General features: G+C 32.7%; 2 protein-coding genes and 1 long non-coding RNA gene across 5 annotated transcripts; 2 read left to right on the forward strand and 1 right to left on the reverse strand.

The window, feature by feature from the left end:
- Positions 1-7,461: 7,461 nt before the first annotated feature.
- LOC106672816 (origin recognition complex subunit 1) lies at positions 7,462-14,823 on the reverse strand. 3 transcript variants are annotated; one of them, XM_014404539.2, is made up of 20 exons: positions 14,659-14,823; positions 14,501-14,585; positions 12,049-12,271; positions 11,866-11,965; positions 11,683-11,763; positions 11,366-11,419; positions 11,235-11,300; positions 11,064-11,129; positions 10,713-10,775; positions 10,541-10,633; positions 10,206-10,262; positions 9,556-10,146; positions 9,302-9,498; positions 9,113-9,221; positions 8,893-9,057; positions 8,673-8,822; positions 8,478-8,593; positions 8,254-8,409; positions 7,951-8,075; positions 7,462-7,884 (listed from the first exon to the last, which is right to left on the reverse strand). In XM_014404539.2, exons 1-20 carry the CDS (start codon positions 14,677-14,679, stop codon positions 7,730-7,732), a joined length of 2,673 nt encoding a protein of 890 aa, XP_014260025.1. In that variant the 5' UTR covers positions 14,680-14,823; the 3' UTR covers positions 7,462-7,729. The 3 variants fall into 3 exon arrangements, with proteins under 3 accessions (XP_014260025.1, XP_014260024.1, XP_024082252.1); XM_014404538.2 differs by having other exon boundaries at positions 7,463-7,884; positions 9,556-10,149; XM_024226484.1 differs by lacking the exon at positions 11,683-11,763 and having other exon boundaries at positions 7,465-7,884; positions 9,556-10,149.
- A 96-nt stretch (positions 14,824-14,919) lies between these two features.
- LOC106672817 lies at positions 14,920-19,280 on the forward strand. Its single transcript, XR_001341307.2, has 2 exons — positions 14,920-15,052; positions 18,987-19,280. It is a non-coding gene; the product is annotated as an uncharacterized LOC106672817 (long non-coding RNA).
- A 932-nt stretch (positions 19,281-20,212) lies between these two features.
- On the forward strand, positions 20,213-27,763 carry LOC106672771. Its single transcript, XM_014404450.2, has 11 exons — positions 20,213-20,598; positions 20,831-20,899; positions 20,963-21,043; positions 21,116-21,163; positions 23,492-23,551; positions 24,863-24,928; positions 24,993-25,106; positions 26,070-26,207; positions 26,269-26,425; positions 26,493-26,561; positions 27,632-27,763. The coding sequence occupies exons 1-11, from the start codon at positions 20,434-20,436 to the stop codon at positions 27,715-27,717; spliced, it is 1,053 nt and encodes a 350-aa protein (XP_014259936.1). The 5' UTR covers positions 20,213-20,433; the 3' UTR covers positions 27,718-27,763.
- Positions 27,764-27,942: the final 179 nt, after the last annotated feature.

Consider the following 27,942-nt stretch of genomic DNA (forward strand, 5'->3'; position numbering starts at 1 on the left):
GGCGATATATCCCCGCAACATTTTCACTCCGGAGAAGCCATGGAGGTGGTGGTGTGATGGTGTGGGCAGGCATTTCTATGGAAGGTCGCACAAATTTCATCTTCATCGAAGGTCCGTTGTTGGAAAAGCATGAAAATATTCCATAGCACTATATTCAAAACCTAATAAAATCGATGCCACGTCGAATGCAAGCGGTAATCAACGCAAGAGGAGGAAATACTCCGTACTGAATTGATTATTTTCTTCATTGTTCCCATAACAACATTTTTGGTAAATTAAGGTTTTTAGTTGAGATGAAAAAAAAGCCAATGTCACGAGAGGGATTCGAACCCACGACCTTCGGCTAGATACGCCGCTGCTCTACCACCTGAGCTATCGTGACCTCGATCCACTCGGACATTAACTCCCCATCTCAACCCCACCTTATGAGTTTTCCCTCCATTTGCCATTTTTCAAATGTCGTGTAATCGGTTTGGATTCTCGACGACAATTGAAATGGCGACGGAGAGCTTTAGTGAAGTGTACTTCAGTTAATTCATTAAATTCACTAATTTCGTGGTCCGCTTGACCAATTAAACATTACAATTAATTAAGGTTTTTAGTTGAGATAAAAAAAGTCAGTGTCACGAGCGGGATTCGAACCCACGATCTTCGGCTAGATACGCCGCTGCGCTACCACTTGAGCTATCGTGACCTCAAGTGGTAGTGCAGCGGCGTATCTAGCCGAAGATCGTGGGTTCGAATCCCGCTCGTAACACTGACCTTTTTATCTCAACTAAAAACCTTAATTAATGTTTGATTTAATTTTTTTATTTAGCTATTTTATATTTTTCTTTTAAAATATCCAACAAACAATAAAAAATAAAAATTATAACGCAAATAATTACTAAAAATTCAAGGGTATTCAGTTTTTTGCCTGTCAGTGTATTAGTTTTTAATAGTTTTCTAGACTAATCGCAAGAAAAATAGACGGAATGTACGGTAAAGATTTTCTATGTAAGTTTGATTATTTAGCGTTTTTAATTTATGTTGATACGTTTCAAGTTAAATATAACTAGAGACGATTCACACAATTTTACATTATTTGCAAACGAGACCTTATACAATATTGAATAATGACGGCCAATACGGTGAAAAGTTGTTAGGACATTGCCAGTTTAATAAAGCCGATTATTGTGAGATTTCTTGTTAAGGTCCTGTGCTATATCTTTTTGCTTTGTAAGTTTTGGTCTGTCAAACGTTTTATATTGTCGTTTTGCTAAAATCACTTAAAACTTACGCAATTGCAAAAATAGCGTCTGACAGACAAACCAAGACTAGAGGCAGACTAACATCGACGACAAACGCAAAGAAGCAGTTTTACAAAGTCATTGATAAGTCCTACCTATTTTTCTGCAACGGCTTCCCGATCATGTTACCTGAACAAGCATAGTAAATTGTGCATAAAATGAATGAATAAATTTTGCATATACTTTTAGCTATTTATGTTGCAGCTTGAATTATTGTACTTGATTATAGTTTCCATTGAGATAATCTTTTAATTTAATTATTTTTATTTTATAAAATGGTGGAATGTTGATGGGAGTTGTGCTGAAATAAACGGCAATGATCAATTTGAAGTGAAATATTTGTCGCCACCATTCCATCTTTATTCTCACTTCTTTTATCAAAAATTCTTAATAAAATATGTAATGGAGAAAGATTTCACAGGAAACTCGCAAGACAAACCTTGGCCCGGATTCATTGATCCGGACTCGGCGACGCCGGATCTGGCGTCAGAAAAGGACGCCAGTCTGCCGACTCCGATCCAGCATCCCCCTTTATTTTCAAAAAGATCTTTTCCTACTTTTTTTATCCCCCCGAACGAGTTTTATGAATAACGATACAGTAACGAATTTATTTATTTTTTGTTTTGTTTTGTTTTGTTTTGAACTGAAGGACGATACGTTGGTCACTCTAATCACTATATCAGAAAGACGAGTAGCATGGAAAAAAAGGCAGAAATCAGTTTAAAAACACATCTTGATTAAATGAGTGAAATAATTCGAAAGAGAGTCTTATTTATTACAATGGCAGCATTCTAATTATAATCTCTTGATTGTCGTGGTTTCCTGTATTCGCAAAGCTGCGCTTATCTTTTCTGTAAAGTGCCTCCAAACAAAAAAGTTGTACTTTGTACAGTAAAAGGCCTCAAAAACCTACACCGCCGGAGGACAACCACAACAATCAAGTAAAAAGGAGCGTTAGCAAATCCCAGGTCAAATGCAACAATTGTTGCCTTGTCGACTAAGCAACAGACTTTGTTCTTTCTTTGAAAACTGTTATCAGACAATGGCTAAATTACAACTACAATAGAGATTTGCAACTTTTTTTAAAGAAAAGGTGACAAAAGAAAGATCGAGTAATTTCTAAATTTTATAAAATCAAAACAGTTGAATTTTTATTAGTTAATTTTGCCACTACTATAAAGACATAATTAGATTGAATTAATTATAATAAAAAATTCACGTAATTTTTATTGATATTAAGAATGTATTCATTTATGGGGGCCGCGTTGGTCGAGTGATTAGCGCGTTATACCCTCGACCATAGACGCCGTGGAAGCGGGTTCGATTCCCACGACGACCATGAAATTTTCTTTCGCCCTCCTCTTCCCCCAAAACAATTACATGAGCCACCATTGAACGTACTCTGAATAATATGTGATTCATGATTTATACAGTTGATTCTGTAAATTACATTTACATCGAATTTATTTGTTACAGGTGTGGGAGCTTTAATTTTAGAAGAAAGGGTGTGAATAGTTTTATAGTTTTTGAAGGCTATTTTAAAGCTATCAGAAGAGAGAAATGTGTTTAATTTGTGTGATAAGCCGTGAACGAATAGAATGAATGTGTATGTTTGTTTGCCTGTGTTTGATAGGATTGATGTAGTGTTATTAGCGATAGTGGATAGTGTTAATGTTGAGTTGTATTGTTGATTATGTGTTTAGGGTAGTGATTGTTATGTAGAATATCTTTGTGCTTTTGTGGTGAAAAGATTCGTGGCTCAGGGTAATAATTCTGTTTAGTAGCCCTTTGGCCGTGTTTTTTATCGAATAAAGGGGATACTGTGATGTAAAGTTGAGATAGCAATCTATGTCTCTTGGTTTTTGATACCAATTTGTGATACTACACATTTTCTATCATATCCACTTAAGTGAGATTCTATTGATACTGAAGAATAGAAAGTTTTAAAACTGGTTGTTTATCCAATGAGCATTAATGTCGTGTTTTTTCTCCTGGAGGTTACAAGCTCGCTTTATAACATTCATTATAGTTTTATTGATGCCATAATTTTTCAATTATAATTTTTTATAGTTAGTTTATTATTTTTTAGTATTATTTTCCGAAAGTAATTGTTAGTAATAAGTCGTTTCTCATTTATTATTGTAATAGAGTATATCAACAGAGATAAACACAGCATCAATTACAGAACAGATACATGTAAACTCAGTCGCAGCTACGCCAATATCATTAATCAAATTCAATACAGATAACATACCTATATCATCACATTACATTCCACACATCAAATATTTTTCACATAGTCTAATTTTCCAACAATTTAGCTTTCCTTATCATATTTATCCCCTTTCTATATAATCCTGAAAGGATAATCTGGCCGAACTATTACCTACACATTGTTCCCCTTTGTCGGCTTTTTTCACTTCAAAGAAGCCGACGCCTTACACAAAATTGTATTTTATATACCGACTTCCTTCCCCACCCCTTCAAAACCAAACATATAAACATAAAACAGCAAAATCTCACTGGCACTCTCAACACGACACGCAAGGATGGCACAATTACACAGAAGACAAACACTTTGAGTGAGTAGAAATACTTTGTCTAAATATAAAATATATTTTGCATTGTATAAATTCACTTTTCCATATCCTAAATGTATTTGTTAAATGTAAACATTGTTTGTAAATCCCAGGCCCTGAAGATGATCTCAATACAAGATCGAAACGTTGGCACGATAAAGAAAATGTTTTTCTGAAACCGACATCACACCCGACCGCATTTCACGATATCTGAATAACTATTGTAATAGAGCTTTATTTTTCAATATGTCCTATGCATTTTATTATTGAAAAAAAAAATGGTTTATGTAGACGAATAAATCACTATTGATAAATTATAAAATTACATTGATACTAATTAGAACTGGAAGTTTCGTATGGGATGCAATCATTTTCAATGGGACCAGCCAGGCTGAGAGACTCTTTGTGAGTGTATCGAGAGCGTCGTTTCAGAACCGCCATTCTAATTCCCCTGAGATTAACCATTTGAACGAAAATTAAACCGCATAAATTGAGCAAGGCCCTGTCAAAATTGAATTATCCGTTAAATATGTATATTTGACGGCCGGTGGGGCCTCGGTGAGAGAGGTCCTTTGGGAAAGCGCGCCGGCACGTTACAGCGTGAGGAAAATGGGCAACCTCATCGACCTCGGCCCCCCGGCAAATTGAGTTATCCTACGAGGACAACACGAACAAATATGAAGCTCCAATTAGGTGCAAGGGCACGGGAGGATGAAAGTGACTTTTTTCGGAGGTGGGAGATAAAATCTGTAATCCTCTTATTTATGGACCCTGGAGATTTAACTGTTGTTTTTAGAAATAACAAGTTCAAATAAGCCAAACTTTTTTTGGCTTATAGTGTTGTTTTATCATCCATCATTGGTTTGTGCGTTATTCATTTTTATTGCGCTGGTGCAAAGATAAGGCAGTCGAAACTATTTTTAATTTTTATAAAATAAAGAAACTTTATTCAAAATATTTTACATCACAATATTTGCCAACGTGTAATAAATAAGCTCAGACATAGAAATCTTTATTTCGACTCACAATAAAGCCTTGGAAGTCGTTTTCGGCTTCACCTCGTCTTAAAATTTCATCTATCAAGAAGTGATCAAAATACCTTTTAAAAAACTGGAAGTCTGTAGACGAGAAGTCGAGTGAATATGGAGGGTGCGGGAAGGGTGAATATCCGACGTCCTTAAGTTTCCGCAGGGCCTGGTGTTATCGTGAAGAAGAATACGGTTTACCAATGCTGGAAAAAGGCATTGCAGTTTCCCGAGCATTTTGTCAATTTCTTATTATTTCTCTGCTGTGATAGTTTCACCATAATTCAGATAATTATATTGAACAACCCCAGCAGTACACCACCAAACAGTCTCTTAACTGTTTGGGGTGCAGAGTTCGTTCGGGAAGTGTTTTGGCGCATCATCCTTGTCCAATCACTGACCTTACGCCTCCTGTTATCGTACAGAATCTATTTCTCATCGTACAAGATGATTCGATCGAGAAATGGATCATTTTGATGGCGCAACAGAAGAGACTACAAATTTCTTTGGGCTTCGGTTAGTTAGTGCGGTACCAACTTCTTTACTTTACCAAATTGCCCCAGATGGCGAACAACGGTTGTCTGGTCAGCACTAAGCTCTTCCGTAATTTCCCCTGTTGGATTACGTGAATTTTCTTCAAACAACGTTTTGGTCATCGTTTTTTTGGTCATCGTCCACAGCGGAAGAACTACCGCGATTTTCCCTTTCTTCGAGATGAGATCTCCAAGATGAAATCTCTGAAACTATCCCTGCAAAGTGCATTGGCTAATGCTTTCCTCCCCCAAAACTGTATTTTTGTTACGCGGGGTTACGGCCGTATTTCGCCCAAGTTTAAACTTGCACAAATAAATTTGACGAAAATATAGTTTGGACGTATTTAATTTCGCATGTCCTCACTTTTATAAAATTCCATATGAACTAGAATGCTTTGTATAAAAGATAATAGTTAAAAGTATTTATTATAATCCTTAAATTAGATTTAAAGATTTAGCTTTGTTTACGTGACAATTACCTGCAAAAATAAAACAAATTTTCAAAACCTGCATTGATTTTGCACCAACCCATTAAAAGTATAAAGTTAAAACTTCATCAATATGTGATTTCAGCTTAAGAAACAATCAAGTTTTTCCGTATTGTGGCAATAATGTACTATTAAAAATGTATCTGCCGACAAAGTCTGTTAATTATAGACAGTGTTTTCTGTGAGGAGGAAACTAGCCACAATGGAAGCTTAGGTGTCCAATGCTGCTAATTGATCCGGGTCGCCCTGGTCCACCGTTAGTGCAGAGATGTTTAATCAGATTAAACGAGCCATTACATGGCTGAAACGACGATTTAGGTTTTTGTCAATTATAAATGTGATGAACAAACCAAATATGTTGTTTTAATGTTTTCTATTTTCTGTATTGTGAGTCTACCAGTAAAGCTGGAGCAAACTGCCAAACCTGCAGGTACTAATGGACAACTGTCTGCATGTGAAAGTCTACATTTCTCTCTAGTTAGGCTTCAATTTGCTTTTATATTTACATTTTCAACAAGGAGATACTGTAGTACATATTATTATTATTGCATATTAATGAAGCTTATTGACATAAAAATAGTATTAAAAAAATGTTTCTTCTCAGGAAGGATTTGATTAATGTAATTGGAAAAATTTTCATTACAGTAGTTTTTCTATAATGAAAATTGGATTAGATCCTCACACATATATACATGTGCAGAATTGGGCTTATCAACCCTCTCACACTGCATATTCACGCCAATAAATACATTCACTCTCAACCACGATAAGTACGCAAAACTATCAGTACTATACACATTAAAACAGCCCGGTTTCCCCCGAAAACTGGAACAGGGGACCCAGATATTTGCAGCTGTACTTCTCCAGTACTACTGTATATTCTCATATTGGATGGCATTACTTCTCCTCTACATAAAGCCAAGGAGCACCCTTCAATTAGGTGGAACTTATCGAGCAACCATGAGCAAACAACAGACCAAACCAGCAAGAGTCAAACAAAATCACACACGAACACTATTAGAAAATAACTTGTATATCATATTGTGTACAACATATAGATACTTTGTCTATTGCAGAAATATATAGAAGCGGTGCTCTAGAACTGTTTTTAGCTTCTAATTTAAAAATGAGATTATTGATTAGTACCTACTAATAAAATTTCACCTAAATAATTTTATTACTTAAGCTCATTAGTCACATCTGTAAAAACAAAACTAAATTAAAAAATTTGAAAAACAAAAGATTTTTTTTTTAACGGAGTCTACAATTCTTTTCAGGGGTATGGTATCGAGCTCTTCATTGCATTGGATTAGCAATGGGATTTCTCCACTCTTGCCTTTAATTTTGTATATATTTCCTATCCCATTGTTACATATTACCGAAATTGAAGGTAGTTGTAATGTACCGCAAATTTAAAAAAAAATAACTTTTTTAAGTGTTTTAAAATCATCATCATGAACAATTTCATAAACTTCTTGGTAACTTATTAAATCATCAAAGCTTTAAATTAAGTGTGTTTTATTATTTGGAACAACAATGTTATAAGAACTTAGCTTAAGAAAGATGCAAACTTTAAAATACAAATAATAAAATATATACATTAAAAATTAGTATTTTGACACTGTACAAAATATTTAAAATAATTAATTTACAAAATTATGTACATTCTAAAACATCATGGAAGACAAAAGAAACAAGGTGCATGCAAAATAATAATTGTGATGGATCATTAAATGTTAAATATACAATTAATATATACAGAAGAGAAACATTTTTGTTAAAATCGTATTAATAAATAAGATAAAATCTCCAAATTTAGCAATTAAGAGCATAGTGAATGTCATCAGGGCTAACATTTAAAGAGAGCTTTGTATTAAGGTCGCCTCTTCCTTTCTCAATAATTATCAGCCCAGAGTTAGCTAGTCCTGAGCACACGCTCAAAATATCTCCAATAGTTGGAGTAGGGCAGCCTGAAAACCAAATTAAAATATTAGAATATTTGGATCACTTTATTAAAATATTTTTAAAAAACTTACTCTCCATAGCACAGACTGCAATAAGTTGTGGAAGCATAAGACTAACTGTTGACTCTTCGACTCCTGTCCTAATAACTTCATCTCTCAGGGACCTCAGTATCAACTGAGCAACTTGGCTGCATTTCCTTTAAAAAAAAAATTATTATTTTTATTGTGTAGTATTTAGTGACCGTTAATTAATGATTATTTGGAGATCATGTGATGCAGTCTTGGGTGATGTAGGTTTAGAAAAACATTTTCCTTATTGTGCCAATGTTTCGATCTTTATTTAGATCATATTGAAAAACCAATTTTACAACTTACTTTATTGCTTGAACTCGAATCCCAGTGAAAATCTGATTCAAAGCTTTCTGTATATGTTGAACAGTAACTACTTCTGATTTTGATTCTAAAAGTTCTGTCGACCTACGGCAAATGTCCAATGCCCTGCGAGCATCTCCAGAAACAGCGGCTACTTTTCTAATTAAAAATACAAATGAAAAAAAATCTTAATTGAACAAATTTTATGTATGTAATGAAGAACATACCTTGCTACAAGTTGGACAGCATCAGCCTGAAAACTTGTGCAGCCATTCAGCCTATTCATGACAATCTGTTGTAATTGCTGAAATGTATATGGCTGAAACACTAATCTCGTCAATCCCTGTTTTTAAATTAACAAAAAATTAATCTATTTTATCTGAAAATTAACAAAGCCATATGTTACAAATTCAATACAGTACCATTCTACTAGTAACTTTTCCCTTGAGGGTCCTTTCTGGTAAATCCATGGTATTTGCTATTGTTAGAACGACTAGTTTTGAATTTCTTTTTGTTGTCCAATCCAAGATGTTGTATATTACATCCTGCCTTTTGTTGCACAAGTAATCCAACTTACAAAAAATATAATTTTAAATATGAGCCTAATGTAAAATTTTTTTAAAATAATTAATTTTAAAAAACCTCATCAACTAGAAGAATACAACATCTTTTGTTTTTTCCAGTGAATTTATCCTCGAGGGATTTCAAGGCTTGCTCCGGAGTGAGTTTATTCTTGGTCAACGTCTGCCATATCCTTACGTAAGCTTGCCTCGGCTCGGTAAGTCTTAATCCATTCACCTCGACAAACTACATGGACAAAATGTTATTAAGGAATTTACAAAGGATTAATTATAAAACCTACATCAAAAGCAGGAACTTCATCATCTTGTGATTCCTTCTGGAGTGTTTTTACTACCGTGTGGACTGTGGCTGTTTTCCCAGTACCAGGAACCCCACTAATGTACATGCACCTAAAAAAATAAACATCAATTTTTATTGTTTTTTTTCTTTTTTTTTTGTACAAATAAAAACAGTTTACAGTTTAACTCACCCTCCCGTCATATCTTCTAGTTTCCTTAGCAGGAAGGATTTTATGTTGCTAAATTCCTTCTCCCGGCAAGGCAGCGAGCTGGGAAGAGTGGCAACCTGAAGTTGGGACCTTGCAAAATCCAAACCTGTCTTTGGAACCTTTATTGCACAGCTGTCTCTCTCAGCAGCGACTGGCGTTAGGAACCCATGGCCAATTTTCTTTGAGAAAAAAAATTGTTATATGTGAGTTATTGAAGAAAAAAAAGCATCTATTACCTTTAGAGAGTGGGGAGTAGCTGGTGTCAACATGAGCTTTTTCCTGACAGATGGACTTCTTGAGCTTGAAACTGGTGTTTTCATTAACTCTTCTGTATTTATTGCGCTCTTTGGAGTAACCTTTGGAGTATTGGCTTCTAAAACACGCTTTCTGAGTGACGGTGTCCTTGGAGAAGGTGCTATGCTGCTCCTAGTCACTCGCTTTGGTGTAGCAACAATACGTGACTTAGTGGAACAGCTTCTCAACACTCTCGGAGAACTGATAAAAGGTATGTCGTCATCGCTGTCACTTTTTACATTCAATTTCCGCGGAGATTTCAATTCTAACGGTTCAACACCATCATCAATTTTATTCCGACTTTTTACCGGAATGTATTTATCGGAATTTGTTGTATCTTTTGGTGAACTAGAAAGTCTAATATTATCATTCTTATTTCTTTTATTGGAATTAGCGGGTGAAGTAGCTTCCTCACTCTCCGAATCTTTGCCTTTAACCTCAGACAACCGTTTACTTCTTTTTGATAAAGTTTTCTTCGTGTTTTCAACTTTATCTTCTTCTATTCTAAGTGATTTTAGGCCTCTTTCTGTTATCTTCTAAAAAATATTGAGTTTGTAGATTAAAAAAACAAACTATATAAGATTATAATTACCATTTCTTCTGATTCTTCATCAGATGATAATCCAAGCAGTAAGGGTAAATAACCATCCTTCCAAACAAAAAATTGTAAATTAAAAATAAACAAGTAAATAAAATTCTCAATAAATATATTTTATTTGTTGCTTGATCATCACCAACGATCCTGGTCTGACCACTGATGATGGAAGATCAAACAACAGGATCATCAATTCACAGGTCTTACCGATATTTTTCAAAAAATATTTTTAATCATAATACTTTTTTATATATATATATTAAGATAAAAGTAAATAAATTGACCGAAATATTAATAATGATAATGAAAGTTTTTTTTTTGTTTTTTCTTACCTCTTCATTTCTTTCTCTCAATTTCCTCCCTGAATCTTTTATTGTCTTCATTATAGCATGTTCAAATGTAACACATTCATTGTTACTTATTCTCTAAAAATAATATTTTTTCAAGATCGATGCATATTTTAGGGGTATTTGAAAAAGCAATTTAAAAAGTAAAATAAAATACCGGCGTCCGTGTGGATCTTCTTGGTGTCCTGGCATTTCCAGTATTGCCATTTACCGATGACATCTAGATTGACAAAAGTTAAATTTCGAATCAGTGAAAAAATAAATAAATTACCAAAGTTTCTTCAGATTACGGACCATTACAAATAATTACAATAAAAAAGGTTCAAAGCTTCTACTGTAGTATTGAAAAATTTTATTTAGAGCATGGATTATTATGATGAAACAGTTAACTTATTAGATATTGGGTTGTAATGGATGATCAGGTTAATACTTTAATGTAATATGCAGGAAAAAATATACATATATAATTTTATAATGTTATAACATAATAAAATATAACAAAAAATACCACTTTTCTTGTTGATCTTCTTGGAGTTGTAGTTTCTTCTTTACCAGTAACCTCATTAACTGTCATCTAACAACAAATATTACATTAAAAAGTTGTTTCCCCATGGAATAAATGTTTTAAATATAATTTGAATGTATAAAAACCAAAAAATGTACATTTATTTATACGTACCAATTTTCTTGTAGATCTTTTTGGAGTAGTGGTTACATCTTCACTATTCCTATTTACTAAAGCCATCTAACAATAAAAATAAATTTAACGAAAGGATAACAACATTTTAAAAATAAATACGTGGTACATACAGGAGTTCGTTTAAGTGGTGAATCCAAATGCATCTTGTCCTCACTTCTATTTACCTGCAAATTAAAATATTAAACTTAAAACCTTTAAAATAAATTTTAAATAAATAAGACATTTTTATCTCAACCAAAACCTTACATAAAAAGAATAATTAATTGAAAGAAGTAACTTGGTTAATTGACCATTAAAACATAAATGGATAAATAAGAAAGTTGTATTTGTTGTCCATATTCCCATGAATAATAATTTTGAGTCTTGAAAAAATAATGTGGAGAAGTATAAAATTATTAAATTTAATAAGATACAATGGTTAACTTACAATGTTAGATGATGTAGTTATCAGCTTGGAAGGAGTTAATATTTGAATTTCAGTTTTACGTTTTATTATTATTGGTGAAACCTACACCGAAACATTAGAATTATAGAAGAGATGAGAAAATTAATTATTAATTCAAGAGTCAGTTAAACAATCGAGAGAAAGGTAAATTATGCGTATAATCACCACATTCTGTGCATGTTTAGTCGAAGGCGATGACACTTTATCGACAGCGTATTCCAGTTTTCTTTTCAGTTTCAAAGGAGAAACTTTGCAATTCTCCTTCCTAGAAAATAAATTCTACAGTAATAACATCATTTTATTAAACGTTTAACAATATGAAGAAGAAAAAAACACTGGTACACGAACCTAGGTGAAGGGGAAGAAAATACTATGGAACGTTTTGCACTTGCATGTAGGCCGAGCGCATCAGTTTTGCTATTTGGAGTTTTAATTTTGTCCACCTCCCATTCATTCTTATTTCTATCTGCATAATGGTCATCATTTGAAGATTCATCGTCGTCATCATCATCATTCATTAAAATGTCGTGAATTTCTTGTTCAGACAAAGGCCTGTACGCATCCTCATGATCTAAAATAATACAACAATAATGGTAAGTAAAGAGAATACATTTTCCTGCATTTTATCAATAGTCATTAAATCAGCACTATTCATAAACATAGCATATTAAAAATTCAAACAATTGATTTTATAAGAAACAGAGATGGAAGGAAAAAAGTGGTAAAGGGCATAACAACAAGAATGAAACACGTATAAGACCATTAAATTGAGACCTATTAAACAAGCTTGGGAAGAGAGGTTGCCCCAAGAATAGACGAGATGATATCTTGGCAAAACTTATGTAATATGTTAAATGTGCAATCAAAATGAGATGTTTGCGAGACATGGGGGACAATACTTATACAAATACCATGGGTTCCAGTTAATATGTAAAGCCATAAGGCCTTTATAATTTTAATAATTTTTAATTTTATATATATATATATATTTTTTTTTTTTTTGTAGTTTTGTAGGGGAAAAATTTATTCCATATCCAATTCCAAACACTTCTTCAAATCCAATTAGATTCTACAACAAAAATATAATTCAACAAACTTATAATAAATTAATTAAATCTAAAATTTTTAATTAATTAATAAAATTTTGGCCAATTAAAAAGATGAATACACACTCCTTGATTACCTCAAACAGAACAAGTTTTATTGTTCTAATTGAATAATGATCAAATATTGCAGAAAAAAATGTTTTGGTTGATGCTGTCATTTTGTCAAGTGTTTCGTGAAAGTTCGTATATAAAAAAATAAATCAACAAATTGTGAAAATCCTAGCGTTGACTAACAAATATGGTCGACGAGAATAAATTTTGGATAGTTGAAAAGATGAAAACATACTCGCCTGATAGTCTTGAACATTGTTATTATTATTATTTTATTATTCTAGCCAATTGTCGTTATTTGAGGAAAGTATTACGAAAAATGTTTACTTTGTTTGATGCTTTTGTTTTGTCAATTGTTGCATTAAAGTTTTCTATTAAAAAAAAATTCTCATAGTTTGTGGGTTTTTTTTTTTTTTACTTTTCTATATTAAATCCACTAGTTTTAGTGGTCCACTTGACCAATTAATATATTTCAATTACTTTTTTATGTCAACTCCAAACCTTAATTAATTGAAAAAAACTTTTCTATATTTTTATTCTGCTTTATTTACCATCATTTATTCATTTATTTGTTTATGAATATCAATGTGAAGATGGGCGTAAATTCCCAAATCGCCCAAAAAAATGTAAAAATAAAGCAGAAAATTGAAAAAAAAAAAAAAAAAGTATAAATACAAAAAAGACATTACATCTTTTAAAAAACCCATGTTGCATAATAAAGATTATAACTATTTTTCATATCCAAGACAACTTCTGAACAATTCTTCAAATAAACAAATAAAAATATCTTTTATATCAAAAATACAGATTCAATAAACTTGGAATAGATAGAATGGTGGATTGTGAAAGTCCTAGTGTTGACTACAAACATGTTCAACGAGAATACATTTTGATCAATTAAAAAATGAATACATCCGTCTTACTCTCTTGAACAGAACATGTTTTATTGTTCTAATTGAATAATAATAGCATATAGAAAAAAATTGCTTTCGTTGATGCTTTTTGTTTTGTCAGTTGTTGCATTAGTTTTCTATTTAAAAAAATATATATTTTTCATAGTTTGTAAGGGTTTTTATTTTTAAAAAATCTATATTTTTCTGATTTCTTTATCATCAGCATCTATTTACCATATTTATGAATATTAACGTGTAAAATGGACGTAAATTCCCGAAACGTCCAAAAAATTTAATGTAAAAATAAATCAGAAAATTAAACAAAAAAAAGGAAAGTTTTGTTTATAAAAGAACCTCAAACAATAAATACAAAAAAGACAATACGTCTTTTAAAAAAGCATTATACAAATAAAATCACAAGCATAGTAAAGATTACAACTATTTTCCATATCCAAGACAACTTTTAAACAATTCTTCGAATAAACAAATAAAAATATCTTTTATATCAAAAATATAGATTCAATAAACTTGGAATAGACGGAATTGGTGAACTTTGAAAGTCCCAGTGTTTACTAACAAACATGCACCATGAGAATAAATTTTGATCCGTTAAAAAAAATAAAGAATCCTCATTTTATTGTTTTGAACATAGGTTTTATTGTTTAAGTGTTAAAGAATATTTGTTACAAGGTTTTGTGTTATTTGAGATAGATGTAATCCTTGGGTTGTATAAAATGAAAATGAAATTACCTCTGTACTTTTTTGATTTTCGGTCTATGAATGTGGAATTTTCCGAGTCCGTATCTGTGAGCCCATTCATCCCGGTCACCTTTCTCTAGAAATAACACTCAAATTGATAAATACTACAGACAGTGACGAGTACGATTATTAAAAAAAACACCGAATACCTTTTCCCCTTTGATAGGCATTACGAACTACAAATAACGTTTATTATATTAAAACTTAGATGATCAAAATTGCAAGACAGATTTTGCAAATAAGAAACCCAACGGAGTGAAAGGTAGTCGTCGACCGACTTAAGTCCAAGTCCCCCCGTGCTTATTTACTTCGAGGGTTTGCCCGCCAGAAAGGTTACGCCCTTGTTTTTGCCTCGCTTGCGGCGCGCTCTGTAAAGTGGCCAACTGGAAACGTAAACGCTAAACGGCTAAACGGTCCTGGTTGGGACTTTGGGAGTTGCCGAGTTGGGTGCGTGGACGCCCACAAAAGCGGTTTCTGACCATTTCACAACGGAAAAGCGCCAAATGACGAGCAAAATAGTGGATCTCGACTGGCAATTCGGAGGTATTTGTGTTTTAATTGATTTAACTAAAGATCCGTGCCTCTGAGGCGGGGATTTTATTTTATTTGCCAACACAGAAAACCATGAACGACGCTAGTTTCGTTGGAGATCTTAATTGTGACTTTAATTCTCTTTACATCATGTTATTTCCTCTTGTGGTCTGAGGGGTGATGTACATGAATTTTATTACATTTTGTTCTACCCATGGTAGGTCTGTTGTAACTTCAGCCATCTTCAGTGTGGTAAATTTGCTTAGACTTCATTTTTTTTATTTAAAAAAAACTGACTAACATACTCCAATCAAATCGAATAATATACCAAAAATTATTTATTTTCTTAAAGTTTTTTCGTATGAGTAAATGAAAATGTTATCATTTAGCTATGTAAGTATAATTATCTGAATCTTGTAAGGAATTTTATGTACAAAAAGGTTAGAATGTAAAATATGGGTGTGGTCAAAACCAGTTTTTCAAGAACTACATATTTCACTTACGATAGAGTTGCCATAATAATTATTCAGAAATCGTGAGATGCGGTCTGGTGTGATGTAGATTTCAGAAAATGTTTTTTCTGAAACCTACAACACACCAGACCGCATCTCACGATTTCTGAATAATTATTGATTAACGGTCACTAATCAGTAAACGGTCAACCACACACACGTTGCCATAATAGTTCAAGAAATGACCGGAACATATTTATCAAGAGCTCGAAAATAGGTGTACAAATGGAAACAGATACGATAGGTATACACAACATGTTTTCAGTGTATCGCGCATATGTTAGCGAACTCTTGATGAATATTAAGTCTGTGCGACCCTCCATAGAAATGTCTCCATGAACCAAACCACCACCAGAGCTTCTCCGGAGTGAAAATGTTGCAGAGATATATCGCTCTCCTGTTTCTCCGAATCCTCTCTTGGCTGTCAGAAGACCTCAAACAAAACCTTGACCCATCCAAAAACAAGATTTTAGTCCAATCTTGCTCAGACAAATTGATGATTTCTTGTGAAACTTAATCGAGCTGTTCTGTGCGTTGTCAGTTCTGAACCAGTGGCAGGCCTTCTCGCAACTAATCCACTTCTTGAAAGTTCGTGAACTGACATTAACATTTCTAATGGGTTGAAGTCTGCTCGATCTCAAAAGCGGTAGAATGTTGATTACGGAATACATTTGAAACAATGAAACGATCATCTCTCTGAGATTACACGATAGTGACCTGATCCATGCCTTCTTGAGTAACCTCCAGTATCTTGGTAGCGATGGAAGACCCTTTAACTTTAATGAAAGACCATTATTGAGTTACATACCATTCAGTACTTAAAAGCTATTTAAAAAAAAAAAAAAAAAAAAAAAAAAAAAAACTACTCACATTCATGTTGAACCGGCACTGGGTCTATCTACACTGGCAGGTTTTTTTAATATTAGTCAAATGCAATCCAGCTTTACAAGCTTTCAAATCCGAAACACGTTTAAGTAATATAAAACACCTGCGAGTGTTGACGTACCCAGTGCCGGTTCAAAATGTTCTCCAACTGGCAGATTGACACCCACCAATTTTATTTACATTTATTTATTATTTGATAGCAATAAAGTACAAATGTCTGTTGTATTTTAATTATGAAAATTATATTAAAACCTACAATGAACTGCACAATGTATGTATGGCATCTTTCAAGACCTATTGCCCGGTTCTGTACAGTACATTCTCGTTATCCACGTTGTACTTACCAAGTATCATTTCACAGCACTTCCATCTACATATTAGACTCTTTCTGTATCACATGTTCCTATCGTCAAAGTTATATATGAACTAAGAAAAATACAATGTAAGATAACATATATAAATTCACTAGTTTCATGGTCCGCTTGACCACTTGAAAAATGTCAAAAAGGAGGGAAAATTCAAAAGGTGTGGTTGAGATGGGAGGTTGGTGTCCGAGTGGATCGAGGTCACGATAGCTCAAGTGGTAGAGCAGCGGCGTATCAAGCCGAAGATCGTGGGTTCGAATCCCGCTCGTGCCATTGACTTTTTTATCTCAATTAAAAACCTTAATTAAACATATATAAAATTTATTCCACCCAGAAAAACATACATCAGCAGGTATGACCCTAGGCACGACATCAAAAGAAATGAGAAAAAATTATTAGGGACCTAAAAAAGATAAAATTTATTTTTAAAACAAGATAAATTCCACGGTTAGAAATAGATATGATGAATCAGCGAAGTTTGCACTTTCAGCTTTCTCAAAGGACATTGTTATAGGAAGTTGCTTGTCTGGTTTTTCCATTGTTTGAGTCAGCAGTCATGTTATATTGATGTTTCATTCACTATTGGATCATATTCTGTCTTTCAGCTTTTGAGCTAATAGAAAAATTTCTCCGAATTTTTCAGTTGTCCATTCCTGTTTTTAGCCTATTTTACTATCTTCTTCATTCTCTTCTGTGGCCGATTTGATTCATACTCATTCCCACTCTCCTCTAATACTCAACTAGGGGGTAAATGCAGGTGAAAGAAAGCGCGAATAATGAGAATCTACTGTATTTACAGTGCGCAGGTGAAGGTTCACCTGTGAATTTTATTACTTGCAATGATATTATTAATTCCATAGTTTTGGGATAAGTTCTAAACCAATAATTTGAAAAAGTACCTCAGTACATCACCAAAAAGTAAGTTTACAGCAATGCAGTTACATTCATGTTGAACCGGCTACTTACTGTAACTGTCTTCACTTGGAGGTTTTTGATGAGCCGGTTCTAAAGGTATTCACTGACTCTCAGACCAATACTTTACTTACATTCATTAAGTACTTAATAACAATAAAATGGAAATGATTTATTTTAATTATCATAGATTTATACTAGGTTATAGAGTGGCTGCTTCCACATTTACATCATGAAAACACTGGAATCTGTAGCATTGTTATTGCAGGAGTAAGCACGATACTCTAAATTAGCACTATGGACCTATTTTAATTATGAATAAAACATTGAAACAGAAGTGTAAAACATGGTTAAAACAATAATGGCTTTATTAATTTCATGGTTACTGCGATGAGTTTCAAACCATTTCTTTCTACTGAGTAAAGTATTTCTGGACAACTCCAAAAAATAAGTTTTTAGCATTGAATTACTATTAAAAAATATTGGCCATTACCGATCATTTTGATCTGTTTATGATGATGGTTTGATCGCCATCTTCATTGTTAGATCGATACAGATGATGAAATGCCAATACTTGTCTTGACAGAACTAACCAGTGAGGACAGGCAAACCTCATGGAAAAATTTCACAATTCAAGTGTTTCTAAGACCCAATAATTTACAATCCACAATCAATTTTATGAAATCCTCAGTTTTATGCTATGGTTTATAAGTACTTCCATAGTACGATTTCAGTGGTTGACTTTTAGAAAATAGTTTGATTGTAGTCAAGTAAAAAAAAGTTACTGGAGTTTTCATTTGTTTGTTTTGAATTTGTTTATATTAAGATAAGCTAATACAGGCAAACACCAGTAGAAGAATAATACGCTTTAAAAATCCTGTATCATAAAACATGTTAATGCAATTTGATGAGATAAACTCTTCTCTACAAGAAACAGGTACTTTTTTTTCAAATTCATTTAGAAATACATGAATTCATGTTATTTTAATCTGGTTTTGTAATTGCATTATCCAGTTATTCTTTATATAAATGGGCAATATTTAATATATTAATCAGTCAAAGCAAATTTAACACTTTTTTAAATAAAAGACTCATGGTTTTCAGTTAGTTTTTGTTTTTTAAGTAAAATCTATGATGAATCAAAATTTTTACAGCTGTTCACAGTCTGAACTCCGTGCTGATTCAACATTCTGAGATTATAAAAAATACCGAACACTTATTCTTAATTTACTTCTCGTCCGGCTTTTAATCTTTCCATTGTGTCTTTTTCAGTGACAGCTGCATCAAATCTTCCATCCCTCGTGGGCAAGTCGTTCGTACAGCTCAAGCTGACTCTCGACACCGAAGGGATGCAAGAGATCGTCAACCTCGAACTCAGCGTCCAACAGTTTTATACGCTTTTGCATGATCTCGAAAAAGCCAAAAGTGATCTCAGTTAGAACTAAATCTCAAAATGTTATAAATGTTTAAAAAATTGTTATATATGTATATGATGTTAATAGTCCAACTATATTTGTTATTAAATATTTAAACAGTTTATTTTGTAATAAAGTTTGATATATATAATTTTGACATTTTCTTAACCTTGATATCCATCTTTTTTTTTTTATTAAAGAACACATTTCACAATACTCAGACAATGTGGTTAGGGGCGTCGGTGGTTGCAATAGGTTAGGGCTTGACACAGCGCTAATTGGTGTAAGATAAAGGTCCTGGGTTTGAATCCAGTAGCCCTGCATTCGAATCTGACATACTTACAAATGGACTTTTTTCTAAAACACCGGCACCTCAAGGGTTCATATAACCTCATAATTGAAATACTCTGGCCAGGAAAGAACAGATCAAGTAGGGCCTCACTACTACTTTCAACCTTATGCGCAGGACTTTATCAAGGAGAGATTGATATCTAGGCACCATCGACACCTCCTCCAAGCTCACTGGAGATTCCTTGATCTCAGAATCCGAGGGAGGCACCCCTTACTCCAGCCCAAGACCACAATGCAAGAAGAGGAAACAAGAATTGAGGGGATTTGAAATTTATCTATTAATTGGATGTTTTAAGAAATTAAAAATTTTGTTTACTGATGTTGAATTCTTGCTTAGTATGGATGGAGGTCTTTGGGGATTTGTTGGAGGGTTCTAGCAGAGGCGTATAAAGTTCAATCAATTATGATGAGGGATATAGTGATAGGACATTAGGTTTATGCATTTTTGTAGGAGGAAAGTGTGAGTGAACTAGGAGTGGCCAATTCAATGCTGGGTTAGAAGGGTTTCTTCTTCTCAGGAATGTCTGGAAGAGGATTCCCATTTTTTATATCAAAAAATCACCTTTAAGTAAGTACAAAATAAAAATTATATTTCAAATTGTACTCCTTTTAAAAATGTATATACAAATTGTTTATGTTTTAGTTTCATATTAATTAAGTTTTAACATATTTCCTGTTTAAAAAATTATACTAAATGTTTTTCCAATCATACAATTTTTTTACATACAAACATTTTAAACTGAAGTTATACAAAAGTTTATTAGTTTCGCACCGAATCTAAAACTTTTGTCAGCAAATTTAGCTACACAAATTCCCTGGTTGATAATCAGCTGTTTCTGTATTTCTTTGTGAAATACCAAATGAAGTCACTGGTTTGTTAAAATTGTAATTGTACTTCTAAATTTAAACTCTGGGACGTCAAAATTTCAGCCGAGCTCCGTACTAGAGTTGAAATGCAGAACGTTAAAGTTGTTAGAAGGCAATCCACAGCTGAAGAGGCCTCAAAACGAAAAGGACCAACTGCCAGAACTGAAGAAAAACCAAGTTCTGGAATGGCGAAAAAAGAGACCAAGTTGCCCCTGATGGGATCTGTTAAACCTGATAGAAAATTGCAAAAGGTTGGTTTCTTTGAGATTGTAAATAAACATAATAAAATACTAAGTGAAACAACTAATTCGGCAAATAATTATATTTTAATCTGAAATTTCCAAATTTATTTGCAAATAACAAAATACATAATTCAAATTAACAAGCCATTTATTCATTATTTGTTCAGAGTGTATCAAATTTGGAAAAAATGGACAGACAACAAAAATTCATTGAAAAATAAATTCAATTTTTCAATTGCAGAATGAAACCAACAAAGTGGAAGCGAAATTAATCTCAGAACTTAAAGTTGGTCTTACGAAGAAACGAGTAGTATGAAATACAACCTTATCAAAAAAGAGTTACACAAAAATCAAAATATTATTTTTCTTCTAGGGAGCAGATAGAAGAAACATGATTCCCTTTGATCAGTTTAAAAAGCAAACCGATTTGAAAAACGATCCTGAGAAGAAAAGTGTGAGTGACAAGCTGAAAATATAACACTTATTTTTTCTGTTCAATAATATTTTATAATACATTTGATTTTAGAAAATTGAAGAAGAAAAGCTAACCAAAGCTTCCTTAAGAGCCAGATTGGTTTGTAGTATTTACTTTTACGTATTATTAATACTTCTTGAAAATTTATTAATGATTCGGGGATTTAGTTTTAGTCGTGCAAACTTAGTTTCTTCGACATCAATACAAGGAGCAATTCAATACTGACCTTTTATTACATTGTAACAATTATTTTATGATAATTGAACACCAGAATAGGCACAGTGAAAGAGGCGGTAGTAAAAATATCATCATGATTAAAATTTCACCATAAAAATATGCCACAATCATTAGACCATGTTTAAATATAAAAAGAAAATTTGTTGGTTTATATTAAAAGATATAAGTATAATTCATTGGTATTCATATTTTACATTTTAAATAAAAATTGATAATAAATTTAAATGAAATTTAATTATTATTCTTTAAATAATAATAAAATTTAAAATATGAATATCAATATTATTTTTTTGTCTTTTTATAAAAATAATTATAGATGCTGATGATGGGTGTAAATTCCCAAAACATCTAAATAAAATGTAAATAAGTAATGTATTTAGATTACTTTTTATTTAAAAAAATGTTTTCTAACATAAACCAACAAATTTAAATAATATGGATTAGTCTTAAAAATTCTGTTTAAAATAAAACAACTTACAAAAATTATTAATTAATTGAATCTTTGGCAAATCTTTATCAATTGCAAGTCATCTTTCAATCCCAACACATACATCTGCATAATTTTTTTAGGTTTTTGAGGAGTAGAATAAGGATTTTAAAGATGCTTTTCTCCACTGTAACCTAGATCTATCGTGAAACCCCTATAAATTATAATCATATCTTTGAATGTGTGCTTTTTTTTTAATAAGACTTTCCTTGGTGCCTCTTTGTGGATTTCCTTTGGTGTGAGTAGTGTCAAACCGAGGAGGTGGTACCGTAACCTGGTTAATGGTTCACATTTACAAAAGATATGTGCCAAAGTTTGTCTCTGCTTTGCCCATCTTATTAAGATGATAGTAGAGTGGGTAGTGGCTGGTATATAAGCCTATAATTTTCCTCAAATCCTTCCTGCTGAGAGAGAGTCCTTTCGCCATCTTAAGATATTAATAAATCTCTTAGCTTGCCACATACAGAGAGCGTTTGTCCAGTGTTTTTTTTTTATCAATCCATTTTTCCAGTTCCAACTCCAGCACACAGTCCGGAGTACTTAGTTGTGGTTCTGGTCCCATGGGTGAGAGGGTTGTCCTACTTTGTCAGCCTGTTTAATTCCTTCTATACTCCAGTCAGGGAATCCACTTTAATTCCACTTGTTTTGCTTTTCCAGAGACATTAGGCTGTTCAGGCACTCCCAGACAAATTTGTAGTTGAAAGCATACACATTTAGTTGCTGGCTGTCTGAGAATATCTATATCTATACACCTTTCAAATTTTTCTTTATTCACTCCTGTGCACAGAGTTGAATTTCAGCTTGGAAAATCATTAGGATTAGTCCAAGGGGCTTTGCTAGGGTTTAAATCAGCTATTTTACCCTTACACCTACTCCGTTTCCATCTTTGATCTATCTGTGTACCGTATTAAAGACCCTTCCTGAAACTTGGTGCACCTTCTTCCAAAGTTCTCTACTATGTACAAACACCAGTTTTTTCTCTCATTTTGTCAGGTAACATTATATAACCACCACATTTATTTTAATTCGCTTTAGAATTTTAGACTCCTTAGATCTGGCTTTATTTCCTTGTATCCTAGGAGTTTATCGACCCTCTCAAAAAAAAAATCTTTTCTATGAACATGTAAGGTTTATGATTTTGCTGCATAATCTCTGGCCAATGCTTAGAAGATCCTTGGCTTTTTGCAGAATGTTCAGCCTTTCATTGGCACCAACCTTTGCTCTTTTTAATTTATGGTCTTCTACTATGTTTTAAACTTTTTCAGCAACCTTTTCTTCTCCTTGTTTACTGTCTTACTTCGTTCAACCCTCAAAGGCATTGTACTAATCAGGGTTCTTATCAGATGTGAGAACTGAGTGTTTGACAGCTTTGTTTCAAGCCCGTGAATGGGAATATGATCTTTTTTTTCACTCATGTCTGATTTATTTAGGAACCTTTTGTGCCTGCTCAAGTCAACATTACATATTAATTATAATAATTAATTAATGTTCTTCCTATAATAATAATTGCATAAATTACTCTTCCCACTGTATTGGAAACCTCTCTAGCTCTTAGACTTTGCAGAAGAAAATTATGGGTTCATAAGGATATGCAAGATATTAAATTAAAAGAAAATGACCTGTCGTAGAAAGAAAAAAACTATTTTTGTTGTATAATTTCAAAATAATGAAATGTAAATAATTTACTGTTTTTCTTCTTGCAGAAAGCCCCAGATTTCCACCCAAATAATATAATTCATTATAACGAAGAGTTTAAAAACAATGTGAGTAATTATCATGATTATTTAAAACCCACTTATAGTTGTTGCCTTTTGTGTTCTTTTAGTGTCTGTGTATAACAGAATTCTAAGTAAGATAGAACATCTGTATTTGCGTCAAAATATATAAAATTATAGGCTTTCTTAGGTAGAAATACAATATAAGTATACTATGATACTTACTACTGAAGAAGATAAAAATAATTAACATTTCAAAATATAATAAATCCTGTAGTTATCCATTTACTTTTATTTTATATTACTTTTTAAATGATTTTGTCCTTATTGCATATCATGATTTGCGATTAATAAAGAAGCTTTCTGGGTGGATCAGCGGTGTTTTTACATAAAGTAGCTAATGTTTTCTGTTAATAATTTGTGTATTTATTGGTGTGGATTGAAAAATGGCAAAAAGGGGGAAAATTTGAACGGTTGTAGGTTGAGATGGGAAGTTTATGTCTGAGGGGATCGACGTCACGCTAGCCCAAGTGGCTAGAGCAGCGGCGTCTTGAGCCGAAGGTCATGGGTTCAAATCCCGCTCGTGACCCTAATTTTTCATCTGAACCAAAAACTTTAGATGAAAAGAATAATTAAATGGAATAACTAGTATGGTCAATTATGAAATATGGATTAAATAGTGTGAATGTTTGGTGTGATGATGTTATGGAGTGGAGGGGTGATTTAAAAATAAGGGATTATTGTAACGCTGAGAGATATAGCACAAATGTATTAAATGAGAAGTAGCTCAATTATTCTCCCTTCTTGACCGAAGATGTAAATTGTCATTGATTTCATTCATTAGGAAACAATTTTAGAGAATAATTCTCAAGACAAGTTTGGCCCAATGAAAGCCGTTGCCACGGGCCAAATTTCATTAAAGGAATTTAAAAATAGGCATGCAACGGAAACAGATAAGTCTGTCTATTTGTCTACAATTTTAAGTAAGGAGGTAAGCTAACTGGAATAAAGCTAAAATGACTCCGTTCTTAAGTTAATAAATAGAGTGGCATTTATTATGATTAATTTTCTTACAAGGTTTACAAATATTAGTAAGTAGACTCTCCCAAAAATCAAGTTTTTCATAAATTGAGTGCTTTTTTATTAAATAATATTTACTACTGTATATCAGATTTTATTTTTAATATATTCATAAATTAGAGAACATAGCTAAGAATATCAAGTGGGCCAACTAGATGGGTTTGTAAAATATATTCTTGCGAGGGTAGTTTATATTTTAAATTATTATTGTTTTTTGGTCATCCTTATCATATATAATAAAGCATTACTGTTTTCAAATTAAAATTATCATGGTTTTAGAAAATTGGTGATGAGGAATGCCATCTCAACCATATGAGACTAAACAATTCAAATAAAGATGGGCTGGTGAGTTATCATATTCTACTAAAAATTACGATTTTCATAATAATAATTTTGTGGAAATCCTCAGGCGTCAGATATACTGCAGAAGCTCAGGGACAAATTTGAATATGTGGACTCTATGCCAAAAGGTCAAGCGTCCTTTGGGGAACTTCGAAGCATACTGGCTAACGAAAAAAAATCGGTAGGACTGCTTCCTGCTTGTTTGAACATCTAAGGCACAATTTTCATTCAAATTTGGATAAGGTAGTTGGAGTGAAAATTTGTCCACCTTTGATCAAAAATTTCATTTACAATCCAAATAGCGAATTGTATTTTAGCTCCTTATATATTCCCCAGCATCCAAAAAACAATAAGTGCTCCAGATAGTTAGAAAAGCTTCTTTTATGAAAAAAGAAAAAAAATATATAAAAAACCATTTTTCAGATAATCAACTTTTTTTTAACTATCTACTGTTTTCATCATAAATTTACTCATAGCTCTTGAATTGGGGAAATAAATAAAATAAATAAATAAAAAAAATTGAAGTTCTAAATTATGTTTATGAAGGCACCCTTCTAGAACTTTCAATATAATTTTTGGTGAAAAAACGCTAAATTTAAAATTTATAAGAAAAACATAAAATGTTGAACATCTGCGAAATGCTTTAGAATCAGACCATGGTTCATACAAACTTTTTTGCTCCATTTGAGGTGTAGAAGCACAAGTAGTGAATCCCTGTACAAAAAATAAATAAAACCATAAAAGTCAACAAGATTCCACAAATCAAAATGCACTTGGTAAAAAATAGTATGTTCACTAGTTAGTTAAGCACTAAAATGATTAAGTTTATAATAGCAGGTGAAGCAGAGGATTTTTTTTTTTTTTTTTTTTTTTTTTTTTTTGAGGGAAATAAGATCTACTGAGATTCGAACATGGGACCCTTACTAGTGATGACTTCCTTGCTTCAGTAGTTTTATTGCTTATCTTTTGATGGATCTTCACAGCATAAACTTACCTTCAATTTATTTAATATACTTTTTTAAAGAACAAATCATTTAATTAAACTATACATTAACTTTACATATATTCTGTATATAAGCATTTTTTGTTTTGAAATATTACTCTTAAAAATATTGCATATTACTAAATTGAACTGGTTTTTAAGGGTGATGAGAAGGTAGATGCTTTAAAACAAGCTCATGATGCAATAAGCCGATACAAGGCGGTGCTCCGACCCGAAGAAAAGACCGAGATGAACTTAATTGAAGACAAAACTTACGCCAGAGAAAAGCTTCGATCCAGGGTAATTAACAATTTGTAATCAGATCATGTTGCCTCTATTCCACTTGACTAACATTTGGCAGATTTTAAGGCAACTTTTTGATGAATGCCTAGACGACGTGGTGAAAGAAGTGAACACCAATCATAAAATTGTCAAAAAGAAAGTTTTCCAACCTTGTATTGAAGGTATGATCACAGATATCGAAGATGCGTGTAAAGAGCTTGACACATTCGATAGCGGTAACTTTTGTTAATTACTATGGCTAGTTTTATAAACCAAACCATTTTTTATTCTTTTTTTTTTCAGATATGGATCCAAAACTATTACAGAATCTCGATAAAATATTGTTGAAATGGAGAGAACCCCTGAACAGAGGTAAGCAATTCGATGATATCAAGTCTTTTGTATTAACAAATTCAGTACCGCAGCCTTACAGCCTCAATAGCTGAGCCTGGGACCCACCACACTACCTGCTTAAAAAACTAGGATGCTCTAGAGCTTGGCCCGACCAGTTGGCCCTATTTCATCATTCAGGAACCTGATCTGGTTAATTTTTACCCGTTTTCCAAATCTCTATAATTAGGATAATAATCAAAATATATTATAGTGTGTGTGGTTAAGGCAAAAATCCAATCTTAGGAACGAGTTGGGTGAAACGCATTATTGGATGCGTTACTGAGGCAATAGAGCTGGTAGAACATTCCCTCAAAAAGCCAAGCCCCACCAATCATCAAATAAAATAAAGAGTGCTCGGACCTACCTGAGCGTCTCACCGCCTGTTCGAGTTTAACATGAGCCTGAACATCCTCTGTACTGAATTTGTTAAAATCTACTAAATTCCTTAGTGCATAGATTAAAATTTTTCCATTTAATTTTAAATAGGAAAACATACTTTACATATCCAAATATCTTTGAAAAATAGAAACCTCTTTTGTATATATGAATCTTCACACTTGATCTTAGAATTGTAATTTTTTTGTAGAAGTTTGAAAGCCATCACATTTCAGAAATTAGCCATTTACAATCAGGAATTAAAAGTTGACTTTTTTTTATACAGTCTGAAATCCGCACATGTACGTACATAAACACAAACATGTGCTGAGTTGAGCCTATTCTCTTCTCACAGTCCACCAGCAATTCCAGCTTTTGCTATTTACTGTAAATTACCGGCAGACTTGAGAATCGCCCATCCCGGGTATTGGCAGTCTGAGTACAGACCTCACTCTCATCCATCCAGCCACGTGGTTGGGCTCTGGGGGGGGGGGAGTCAATAGCTAGATCAATTTAGCACCCCCATGCCCATTCGACATTTATTTTGAAAATTGTGTTTTGTGTTTCTGATCAAATTATTCTCTCATGGTAGTCTAAATCATATTTAAGAAAAGGATAATTATAGAAAAAACATATTTAACATTTATATTTGTCATATATTTATTTTTTTCCAGAAGCGAAAAAGCAAATATACAAACAATCCTTTAAAGAGTTTTTCACTCAAAGGAAGCAAGAGCTACGGAGTAATATAACAAAATAAATGAGATTTACTATCTTCAATTATCCAATAAAAGAAATTAATTTTACTAATATTATAATTTCACTAGAACAGTAACTGGAAAACAAACTAAAACGAATTTTTTCTTCTTTGTTTACAAACTCGTGTCTATGAACACTCGTAACCCCTAGAAATAGAACGGCAGTCACAAACTAAAACTTAAACTTAGAGATAATAAATAAAAAGCTCAGTAGCAGACATTGTTAT

The sequence above is a fragment of the Cimex lectularius genome, unplaced genomic scaffold (assembly GCF_000648675.2).
Source record: "Cimex lectularius strain Harlan isolate CLEC.00 unplaced genomic scaffold, Clec_2.1 scaffold143, whole genome shotgun sequence".
NCBI classification, from domain to species: Eukaryota; Metazoa; Arthropoda; class Insecta; order Hemiptera; family Cimicidae; genus Cimex; species Cimex lectularius.

Bases quoted from the DNA above. Each gene is read 5' to 3' on its own strand.
- LOC106672771 (XM_014404450.2), top strand. From the start codon at position 20,434: ATGCAGAACGTTAAAGTTGTTAGAAGGCAATCCACAGCTGAAGAGGCC. The intron at 20,599-20,830 runs GTTGGTTTCTTT...TTTCAATTGCAG, and splicing joins CTGATAGAAAATTGCAAAAG to AATGAAACCAACAAAGTGGA. The intron at 20,900-20,962 runs GTATGAAATACA...TTTTTCTTCTAG, and splicing joins GTCTTACGAAGAAACGAGTA to GGAGCAGATAGAAGAAACAT.
- LOC106672816 (XM_014404538.2), bottom strand. From the start codon at position 14,679: ATGCCTATCAAAGGGGAAAAG. The intron at 11,764-11,865 runs GTGATTATACGC...GTTTCGGTGTAG, and splicing joins CTAAACATGCACAGAATGTG to GTTTCACCAATAATAATAAA. The intron at 8,823-8,892 runs GTTTTTTAAAAT...ATTTTTTGTAAG, and splicing joins GTATTCTTCTAGTTGATGAG to TTGGATTACTTGTGCAACAA.